Genomic DNA, 12,660 nt, shown 5'->3' with positions numbered 1-12,660 from the left:
AATACAGCTTTTCCTTTGATTTCCAACTTATTTAGAGTCACGACATTACTACAACTGAATACAGCTTTTCCTTTCATTTCAAACTTAGAGTCATGGCATTACTACAACTGAATACAGCTTTTCCTTTCATTTCCAACTTATTTAGAGTCATGACATTACTACAACTGAATACAGCTTTTCCTTTCATTTCCAACTTATTTAGAGTCATGACATTACTACAACTGAATACAGCTTTTCCTTTCATTTCCAACTTATTTAGAGTCATGACATTACTACAACTGAATACAGCTTTTCCTTTCATTTCCAACTTATTTAGAGTAACGACATTACTACAACTGAATACAGCTTTTCCTTTCATTTCCAACTTAATTAGAGTCATGACATTGCTACAACTGAATACAGCTTTTCCTTTCATTTCCAACTTAGAGTCATGGCATTACTACAACTGAATACAGCTTTTCCTTTCATTTCCAACTTATTTAGAGTCATGACATTACTACAACTGAATGCAGCTTTTCCTTTCATTTCCAACTTATTTAGTCATGACATTAGTGCAACTGAATACAGCTTTTCCTTTCATTTCCAACTTAGAGTCATGGTATTACTACAACTGAATACAGCTTTTCCTTTCATTTCCAACTTATTTAGAGTCACGACATTACAACAACTGAATACAGCTTTTCCTTTCATTTCCAACTTATTTAGAGTCATGACATTACTACAACTGAATACAGCTTTTCCTTTCATTTCCAACTTATTTAGAGTCACGACATTACTACAACTGAATACAGCTTTTCCTTTCATTTCAAACTTAGAGTCATGGCATTACTACAACTGAATACAGCTTTTCCTTTCATTTCCAACTTATTTAGAGTCACGACATTACAACAACTGAATACAGCTTTTCCTTTCATTTCCAACTTATTTAGAGTCACGACATTACTACAACTGAATACAGCTTTTCCTTTCATTTCCAACTTAGAGTCATGGTATTACTACAACTGAATACAGCTTTTCCTTTCATTTCCAACTTATTTAGAGTCATGACATTACTACAACTGAATACAGCTTTTCCTTTCATTTCAAACTTAGAGTCATGGCATTACTACAACTGAATACAGCTTTTCCTTTCATTTCCAACTTATTTAGAGTCATGACATTACTACAACTGAATACAGCTTTTCCTTTCATTTCCAACTTATTTAGAGTCATGACATTGCTACAACTGAATACAGCTTTTCCTTTCATTTCCAACCTATTTAGAGTCATAACATTACTACAACTGAATACAGCTTTTCCTTTCATTTCCAACTTAGAGTCATGACATTACTACAACTGAATACAGCTTTTCCTTTCATTTCCAACTTAATTAGAGACATGACATTGCTACAACTGAATACAGCTTTTCCTTTCATTTCCAACTTAATTAGAGACATGACATTACTACAACTGAATACAGCTTTTCCTTTCATTTCCAACTTAATTAGAGTCATGACATTGCTACAACTGAATACAGCTTTTCCTTTCATTTCCAACTTATTTAGAGTCATGGCATTACTACAACTGAATGCAGCTTTTCCTTTCATTTCCAACTTATTTAGTCATGACATTACTGCAACTGAATACAGCTTTTCCTTTCATTTCCAACTTAGAGTCATGGTATTACTACAACTGAATACAGCTTTTCCTTTCATTTCAAACTTAATTAGAGACATGACATTACTACAACTGAATACAGCTTTTCCTTTCATTTCAAACTTATTTAGAGTCACGACATTACTACAACTGAATACAGCTTTTCCTTTCATTTCCAACTTATTTAGAGTCACGACATTACTACAACTGAATACAGCTTTTCCTTTCATTTCCAACTTAATTAGAGTCATGACATTGCTACAACTGAATACAGCTTTTCCTTTCATTTCCAACTTAGAGTCATGGCATTACTACAACTGAATACAGCTTTTCCTTTCATTTCCAACTTATTTAGAGTCATGACATTACTACAACTGAATGCAGCTTTTCCTTTCATTTCCAACTTATTTAGTCATGACATTAGTGCAACTGAATACAGCTTTTCCTTTCATTTCCAACTTAGAGTCATGGTATTACTACAACTGAATACAGCTTTTCCTTTCATTTCCAACTTATTTAGAGTCACGACATTACAACAACTGAATACAGCTTTTCCTTTCATTTCCAACTTATTTAGAGTCACGACATTACTACAACTGAATACAGCTTTTCCTTTCATTTCCAACTTATTTAGAGTCACGACATTACTACAACTGAATACAGCTTTTCCTTTCATTTCAAACTTAGAGTCATGGCATTACTACAACTGAATACAGCTTTTCCTTTCATTTCCAACTTATTTAGAGTCACGACATTACAACAACTGAATACAGCTTTTCCTTTCATTTCCAACTTATTTAGAGTCACGACATTACTACAACTGAATACAGCTTTTCCTTTCATTTCCAACTTAGAGTCATGGTATTACTACAACTGAATACAGCTTTTCCTTTCATTTCCAACTTATTTAGAGTCACGACATTACTACAACTGAATACAGCTTTTCCTTTCATTTCAAACTTAGAGTCATGGCATTACTACAACTGAATACAGCTTTTCCTTTCATTTCCAACTTATTTAGAGTCATGACATTGCTAGAACTGAATACAGCTTTTCCTTTCATTTCCAACCTATTTAGAGTCATAACATTACTACAACTGAATACAGCTTTTCCTTTCATTTCCAACTTAGAGTCATGACATTACTACAACTGAATACAGCTTTTCCTTTCATTTCCAACTTAATTAGAGACATGACATTGCTACAACTGAATACAGCTTTTCCTTTCATTTCCAACTTAATTAGAGACATGACATTACTACAACTGAATACAGCTTTTCCTGTCATTTCCAACAATTAGAGTCATGACATTGCTACAACTGAATACAGCTTTTCCTTTCATTTCCAACTTATTTAGAGTCATGGCATTACTACAACTGAATGCAGCTTTTCCTTTCATTTCCAACTTATTTAGTCATGACATTACTGCAACTGAATACAGCTTTTCCTTTCATTTCCAACTTAGAGTCATGGTATTACTACAACTGAATACAGCTTTTCCTTTCATTTCAAACTTAGAGTCATGGCATTACTACAACTGAATACAGCTTTTCCTTTCATTTCAAACTTATTTAGAGTCACGACATTACTACAACTGAATACAGCTTTTCCTTTCATTTCCAACTTATTTAGAGTCACGACATTACTACAACTGAATACAGCTTTTCCTTTCATTTCCAACCTAATTAGAGTCATGACATTGCTACAACTGAATACAGCTTTTCCTTTCATTTCCAACTTATTTAGAGTCATGACATTACTACAACTGAATGCAGCTTTTCCTTTCATTTCCAACTTATTTAGTCATGACATTACTGCAACTGAATACAGCTTTTCCTTTCATTTCCAACTTAGAGTCATGGTATTACTACAACTGAATACAGCTTTTCCTTTCATTTCCAACTTATTTAGAGTCACGACATTACAACAACTGAATACAGCTTTTCCTTTCATTTCCAACTTATTTAGAGTCACGACATTACTACAACTGAATACAGCTTTTCCTTTCATTTCCAACTTAGAGTCATGGTATTACTACAACTGAATACAGCTTTTCCTTTGATTTCCAACTTATTTAGAGTCCGCGACATTACTACAACTGAATACAGCTTTTCCTTTCATTTCAAACTTAGAGTCATGGCATTACTACAACTGAATACAGCTTTTCCTTTCATTTCCAACTTATTTAGAGTCATGACATTACTACAACTGAATACAGCTTTTCCTTTCATTTCCAACTTATTTAGAGTCATGACATTACTACAACTGAATACAGCTTTTCCTTTCATTTCCAACTTATTTAGAGTCATGACATTGCTACAACTGAATACAGCTTTTCCTTTAATTTCCAACTTAGAGTCATGGCATTATTACAACTGAATACAGCTTTTCCTTTCATTTCCAACTTATTTAGAGTCACGACATTACTACAACTGAATACAGCTTTTCCTTTCATTTCCAACTTATTTAGAGTCACGACATTACTACAACTGAATACAGCATTTCCTTTCATTTCCAACTTAGAGTCATGGTATTACTACAACTGAATACAGCTTTTCCTTTCATTTCCAACTTATTTAGAGTCACGACATTACTACAACTGAATACAGCTTTTCCTTTCATTTCCAACTTATTTAGAGTCATGACATTACTACAACTGAATACAGCTTTTCCTTTCATTTCCAACTTATTTAGAGTCATGACATTACTACAACTGAATACAGCTTTTCCTTTCGTTTCCAACTTATTTAGAGTCATGAGATTACTACAACTGAATACAGCTTTTCCTTTCATTTCCAACTTAGAGTCATGGCATGACTACAACTGAATACAGCTTTTCCTTTCATTTCAAACTTATTTAGAGTCATGACATTACTACAACTGAATACAGCTTTTCCTTTCATTTCCAACTTATTTAGAGTCACGACATTACTACAACTGAATACAGCTTTTCCTTTCATTTCCAACTTATTTAGAGTCATGACATTACTTCAACTGGTGAGCTGTTGCATACCTTACGTGAAACTAGATATTTTCTAATTACAGTATACAGTTATAATTTTTTTCTACCTCAGATTCACCACCTCCTGCTTGCACAATTCTTGTCACACCTATCAGTCGACTTCAATAATGGTTGTTGTATCTGTAGTATCTATAAGATTCTCAATCACATAGTGTTGGCTATAATTTGACTTACAATCAGCAATCATAGTGACTGTTAATCTGATGTTTGAAACTAAGACTTAAAGATTTCTGTTGTGGAATACAGCCTAGATATCTAAATAACACTTAAGATGTTTGTGAAGCATAACAAAAATCAAACTTGCAGTGGTAAAAAACTAATTATGGTTCTGTCAGTAGCATTGTATATGATAAGGCAGGAGGGCTATAAATATAAACAAATTAGATTCAACATCAATACAGTTCCAAAAATAAGTTAGAATCGTATTGGAGCATGTGACGTGCCTGTTGTATAAACATTAGCTTATATCAAAGTCTGGCACAAAGCTATATACGCATGGATGCAGCAAGCTACAATGTGCAATATAAACTCAAGACTATGTTAAAATGATCAGGTGCCAATGATTATACAGCTGATGTTAAATGTTAGGTAATCAAATAAACTTAAAAAGTGCCATACACAATGTGCAGTGATTGGTTGAGGTTTTATTGTAATACTCAAAGCCATCTAGCTTTAGGTTGGCCTGAAGCTTAGCCTGATGAAGTTTAATTTGTCTGATGCGTGAAAGCCGATCTAGGTGTATTAACACATAGTGACAATATCTGGAATAGAGAAACCAGTTTAAGATAATAATAGAATACAAATCAGAGATTCTCATTTTGATCCACTACTGTGGTTCATGTCAAAGGAAACTGAGAGTCACACAAATCTTTATATCAGATGTAATTTAACTGTGAAAGTTATTTTCTCAATCTTACCTCTTTAACATTACATGGACAATCCTTTCAAGTCCTTAATAATAAGGTTTATGTAGATAGTGAAAAAAGTGTACAAAATGGATTCTTAATATAAATTGTATTGGTTAAAAGCTCCCATTTTTACTTTACTACATGACTTACAGGTCCTGGGCTAATGATTGGTAATACAGTTTATGTAAATACTGATTTGAAAGTGCACAATATGGATTTTTAATGTAAACTGTATCTGTTAAAATATCACATTTTTACTTCACCACATGACTTTCAAGTCTTGGGTTAATGAAGTTGAAAGTAGCAGTACCAATTCTGTATAACATTAATCAAACAAAAAAGTTAAACTTTAAACACAACGCAAAATGAAAAATTATTGAAAATATTTTAATATATTTTAAAATATACCAGAATTTGTATTAAAACATTTTAATTACCTTTTCTTTTCATATCCTGATAACGAAGTTTCAAAAGTTGTACCAAATAATGGAAATAGATCAGAAGTTTAGCCTGATGAAGTTTAGTTTGTCTGATGCGTGAAAGCCGATCTAGGTGTACTAACACATAGTGACAATATCTGGAATAGAGAAACCAGTTTAAGTCACAGTAAAAGTCCTACCACAAAACAGAAACAAGAAGTGTTCTTTGTGTGATGCACGAAAGTCAAACAAGGTGTATTAATTTTTTGTCTTTTCACATTTTCCATCCTATAATTTTAATACAGTATGAGTATGTTCACAAAATTTGGCAGTTTTTTAATTAATTATTTTTGCAAAATATTTGACTGTGAATATATATGTTTTTTGTTACTAATTTCAGTGCAAAGTGATTTCCTCATTAATATTAAAACTACTTTTCTTTATCTAATAAATCTAAGATTATATTTGCCTGATCCCTAAAACCTTCTAAATAAATTTAAACTTTATATCTTATTATTTTCTCTACTTCAACTCCATACAAAGTTCACAAGCTTGACTTAACTCATAACCACTAAGCTACTCATTTTTAAATTGTAACATGAAACTACTCTTGTAGTATTGAACATTAGAGAGAACTACTGGTAATTTGTGAAACAGAGGATGTGGCAGGTGGGGTTTGATTTTTTATTTGATGGCTCTGTAACTAAATAATATTGAAGACTATAACAACTACACTTTTATGAGTGGTAACAATATTACAGAGTAATTTATGTTAAATTTAATACTTCATGGAAGGAAGGTGAATATATTAGAGAAGAGAGAATGCTTAGAGAAAAAAATATCACAATTCTCACACTAGGTGAAATTCAGAATTTGAAAAAAAAAGTATTACCTTGTAAAATTAAAAACTTGTATTAAAATATGAATTATTAATTAACTACATTATATTTATTGGTATATTTATTAAAATATGGATTATTGATTAGTTACATTATATTTATTAAAATATGGATTATTGATTAGCTACATTATATTTATTGGTATATTTATTAAAATATGGATTATTGATTAGCTACATTATATTTATTGGTATATTTATTAAAATATGGATTATTGATTAGCTACATTATATTTATTGGTATATTTATTAAAATATGGATTATTGATTAGCTACATTTTTATATATGATGATGAAAAAGTAATTTAATATATTTTTGAATGTAATTCACTAAACCCTTATAACACATGCAGAAAAATACTCTCATGGAGAAATGGTTAATACATTGTGACAATATCTGGGATACACAAACCAGTTTAGGTCACAATAAAAGTTATATCATTCAACAGAGCAGAAGTTTATCTTGATAAAATTGTGTCTGTCTGATCTTTGAAGCCCGACCAAGATGTATTAATATATAGTGAGAAATAGGAAATACAGAAAACCATTTAGATTAGAGTAAAAGTTCTACCATATAATAAACAGACAAGAAGTTTTGTTTGTCTGATGTGAAAAAGTGTATCAACCTTATAATGAGTCATGGATCAAAGACCACATCATCACATTTGTTGCTTGCATTCAAATTTTATTAATTTATGTTTAAGTTTGATATCAAATGGTATATTATAATTCAAATTTTAGTATTATGCATTAGTTAATTTCTCAATCTAAAAGTACATATTAACTCTTCTGTAACAAGCTCGGTATGATATACATGAGTTTGTCTACACATTAAGCATTTCTACTATAACTTTTGATACAACATGTGTATCTTCACAAAATTTTCTAAACTTTTGGTAAAGATTACAAGTATTTTGTACACAAAAAATGAGATTTTTATTGAAATATGTTTACTACAAATTTGTTTGTTAACAGTCTGTTTTGTTACCAGTCTGAGTGCAAAGTGATTTCATGTTATGTTTAAAAAACTATTCTTCATCCCAAAAATCTCAATTATTGTTTCCATAATCTCTAGAACCTTCTAAACACATTTCAAACTTTTGTTTTCAGTAAGACATCACACTTTATGTTATTTATTATACTCTAACTATGTGGGGTCTGTCATCTGACTATCCTCATAACCATAAAAAAATCAGGAAATAAATATAAATTATACTTTCCTCATGCTAGAAGGACTACATACAAAAATACAAATGTTTAGTCTATGTAGCTAATGTCATACACTATATATAAACATATATATTTATTTTTTACTATACTGGTCTTCTATTCATACTTATCTAACATTACATAGTCTGTGTTGACATGGTTCACATGTGCTCCTGCCAGTATCCTGTAATATGTAACTAAACTTTAGTCTTCCCTGTGTTTCAGTAAACTAGTATTTTGTAATACATTTGTAAATATATATTGTATATAGATTATTACTATTTAGAAATAAATTATTAAACTTATTTCTCTTCAAATATAGAACAATAAATCAAGAAGTAAAACAAACAATTATTTCTTCTTGCTAGGACTTCTGTTCTCAGTTGCTACTGGACATAAGTTGCTAAGCATTATAATATTTTGCTTATGGAAGGTATGAAACAAAATTTTTATTTTATATATACAATTAAATAACCAAAAAAAACATAAATAACTGCATTGATATCACAGAATTTCTCTATAATGTTTAATCTTAGTGACTAAGGTGTTTAAAAAAATATAAAGAGCAGATGAAAGACACAACCTATCTCATTGACATCTTGGACTGAAAACATGTTGGAGATTTTTCAAAGATTGAAGTGGCAGAGAAAAATCACACCAGGGCCATTCTAAGTTATTGACCGGTTATTCACATATGTTAAAATAAGTGCATATAAGAGACCATTCCCAAAATGTAAAGGGGTGAAGGGGCCACCATGTTTGATTCAATACACAAGGCAAAATAAAAAAGATACATTCTTGTTTTATATTCTAGCTTGCCAATATTGGTAATATGAGTTTCTAATTTACATGAAATTTCAGAATTTCTATTTTAGACATCACAAACATCTAATTTTCAAGTGTTGCAATCAACATACCATGTGACTCACTAAAATCTTTATTTAGATGTGTTCTTTTAATATTTATTTTTAAATTAAGAAGTTAACTCATCTATAATATTAAGGTTTGAATTAAAATCTACAATTTGATTTCAAACTATTAACATAAATTCATAAAATAGTATTTCAATAAAATTTTTAATGCAAATCAACAAACATGATGACAAAGTCTTTGACCCCTGACCTGCTGCAAAAGGGTTAAAAGAACACACTTAAATATTAATTCTCGTGAGTTATATAGTGAGTTGAATGCAGCAATGGTTAAAATTAGATGTCTGTGATGACAAAATACTAAGTCTATAGTTTCATATAAATTAGGAACTCAAATTACCAATAATGACAAGTTATAATATAAAATATTATTTTTCTCATATTTTTTCATATTGCTGAGATGTGACTTATGTACTGAATAAAATACAGTGCCTCCATCCACTTCTTTCCATTTTTGGAAATGGTCTCTCTAGCACACTTTCTTCAATATACAGGGTTCATAATTTTCTATTTAAAGCCGGACATGTCCATTAAAAAATCAAGTTTGACCAGCACTATCCCATCTATCACCGGACATCGTGACTGGTGGTCATATTCCTAACGTATCAGACACAAATACATCGTCCCCTCAAAAATAAGTGAGGCAAAAGCTGTGTATGCACAGCCCAAAGATTTTGCTTAAAAGTATATTCTATAATGAGTGGAAAATAACTTGCAAAATTTAAGATTTAAGACAAAAAAAAAAAAGCAAATTTTAAAAAACAGTCGTGAACACTCACAAAATATGCTTTTTAGGTCACCTTATCCATGCCATCCTGGATAGTCACGTGACTGTCAAACATTCATGACGATCTGACCATGGCATCTGATAGTAAAAAACGGGAAAGTCTCACGATCTATTTCAGTTTGGCTTCACGAGCAAGACTAATGAATCAGAAGACAATACTATGAAACCCTGAGTGAAAAACCCAAGCTTGTTCACCCAAGCCCAAGTGTTAAAGTAAAAATTGTTACTGCTAGTACTGGCGCTAAGCCAACTCGTTTCCAGGATGAATGGAATAGAGGCCAACCATGGCTGGGGTATAATAATGCTACCGGACTGATGTTTTGCTCAATTTGTCAGGAATATGACCAAAGTAGTGGAAGGCAGAACACCTTCATAACAGGATCTTCCAACCTGAGAGCAAGTGCTGTTAAGAAGCATGAAAACAGTTGTGCCCATAGTCTAAGTTGTCAAGTTAAGACAGCAAAAGAAACACCTGATTTAACTCCCATGATGAAAGAATTGAGAAAACTTAACCAGACTGAGAAAGATCATTTGCTTGTGCTGTTCAGGACTGCCCTTTATATGGCTTTGAATGCCAAACCATTCAGCAATTTTAAAAAGTTTCTGTTGCTGCAGGACCACAACTTTGGTATGAACTTAACAGAACATTATGCCAATGACAAACAAGCAGTTATCTTTACGAAGTATATTGCAGAAACAATTAGAATTAATGTCAGATCTCATCTGCACTCCTCATTATTCTTTAGCATTTTGACTGACGGCTCAACAGACACTGCCAACATTGAGCAGGAGAAAGTCTATGTAAGATACTTGGACAGTGACTGTTACCCAGTAACCCACTTCCTGTGTCTGCAGTCAGTTGAGAAGGCTGATTGTGAACACTTGCTAGAGGCACTTAGTTCAGGTAAAGGTTTTTTAATTACCTGGGATGAGAATTTTCTGGATTTATCCTGAATTCCTAATTAAGAAAAATTAAAATGGACAATATTTCATGTACATTTGTGTTTTAATTCAGGTTTACATAGTCATTCCATTATTAATATACATCAGTGAAAATCATTTTTCAATTGATTTAAACCAAGAAGAACCATGTATTTACCACTGACAGAATTGGAGCTCAACCAAGCACAACTAGAGCAATAGATAATGGAGCAATTGAATTTTCCAAAGTACAAATTTACATTTTGTTTTTGTTTTTTTACAGAAAGTAACTAATATTGGGTACTAATATTTTCTACTTGCAGCATTGTCCATATATCGCAAGTGTCCCGACTGGCTTGAATCAATTGTATGCCTAACAGCTGATGGGGCAGCTGTCAATTTTGGCACAAATAAAGGACTTGTCAACAGATTGAAGGCACAAAAACCTTATTTGATAGTGATCCACTGTGTTAGTCACAGATTGGAACTTGCAATTAAGAAGACCATCAAGGACATCCCTTACCTTGATAGTATCCAAACCTTTTTAGAAAACTTATGGAAGTTTTGTGACAATTTGCCACAGAACAGGGCTGGCATCAAAGAAGCTGGTAAAACCAACAATATTATTGTTAAAAAGCCAACAAAACGGACAGGAACCCGGTGGGAGGCCTACAAAGAGCGCACTCTTCATAGGTAAAATTATCACATATCTGAATGAGAGATTTGAAGAATTTGATAAGGATTTTATTGGTGCCAAATTTTTAAACCAAGCAACTGACCTAAAAGCAAGGAAGCATTGTCATCTTATAGCCATAATGAACTCCAGACACTATTGGACCACTTTGGTGCTCTGCTAGAAGCTGAGGGCTTCAACATTACTGCTGATATTTGCCAAGCTGACTTACACAAGACACTGCTCAAAGCCACAAGATTTGCCAAATCAGATGAGTCCCTGGCTAGTAGTGCAAGTGGATTGTGGGCCCACGTGTTAAGTCAAATTACTGTTGAGGACGGTAAACCTATCCCTGGATCAACAGTGTTGGCCTTGGTATGCCTCATGCAGGTGATTTCCATGTCATCTGCTGAACCAGAATATGGATTTTCCCAGATGGCAGTTATTAAGGATGACTGGTGGTCCAAACTAATAAATGGTTCTCTTGATGGCAATAAAATTAGCTAAGAATAAGACCTGTGATCTTGCAAGCACAGAATTACTGTGCAGGTCTGTAGAATCCTGGTGGAAGGACAGTATAACAACCAGATGATTTGTGAGTCCACATGAAACTTGCACATGTAGAGACAATAGAGATACAGATGTCTTAGTGCTGGATGACTAAATCTACCAGTTTGATTGGTGTGCCATTTTTAATGGATACAAGGCTTGTTGCCACTTGCTTTTAAATAATGTTTCAGTGCCATAAATAAAATGATTCTGTTTTATATAATAATGGTTTCCAGTAATGTCTGGTGACAATTTTGAGATGTCCTGTTAAAATTTCAAGTGTCCGCCAAGTTTCACTGTTCAGCAGAACATGTGTCCTGCTGAAAATTTAGAACATTTCTACCCCTGATATATGACACTGAATAACCAGCCAACTGCTTAGAATGTCCTCGTAGTGATTTTCCCAACCACTTTCATGTATTAGGAGCCATTTCATTCTTTTGAACCAAGATTTCAAGGAGGTAAGTTGTGTCATTAGTCTCCTCAAAAATTTCATATTTTTTATACCTAAATATATCTCAGTTATTAAGCTGTAGTGGAATTCTATGGTACCAGTGTAATTGTTTATGATTTTTGATTATTCAACTTTATATATAAAACCTAAAAAAATATTTTATTTCTTATATCTCATGGACAAAAATTTTAAAAGAGTTTGCAATTTATGTCAAGTAGCAACCAAATGTAAAGGTCAAGAAGAAATAATTGTTTGT

General features: G+C 32.2%; 1 protein-coding gene across 2 annotated transcripts in view; it reads right to left on the bottom strand.

The window, feature by feature from the left end:
• Window positions 1-12,660, bottom strand: part of LOC143231290 (DNA-directed RNA polymerase I subunit RPA49-like) — a 74,236-nt gene that overhangs the window by 22,104 nt on the left and 39,472 nt on the right. For both annotated transcript variants that reach the window (XM_076465850.1, XM_076465843.1), the window contains exon 9: window positions 6,003-6,142. In XM_076465850.1, coding sequence (XP_076321965.1) covers window positions 6,003-6,142 — 140 coding nt within the window. The remainder of the gene's footprint in view (window positions 1-6,002; window positions 6,143-12,660) is intronic.

The sequence above is a fragment of the Tachypleus tridentatus genome, chromosome 1 (genome assembly GCF_004210375.1).
Source record: "Tachypleus tridentatus isolate NWPU-2018 chromosome 1, ASM421037v1, whole genome shotgun sequence".
Classification (NCBI taxonomy): Eukaryota; Metazoa; Arthropoda; class Merostomata; order Xiphosura; family Limulidae; genus Tachypleus; species Tachypleus tridentatus.
The sequence above is the reverse complement of the archived record's forward strand: the minus strand, read 5'-3'. Positions and strand labels throughout refer to the sequence as shown.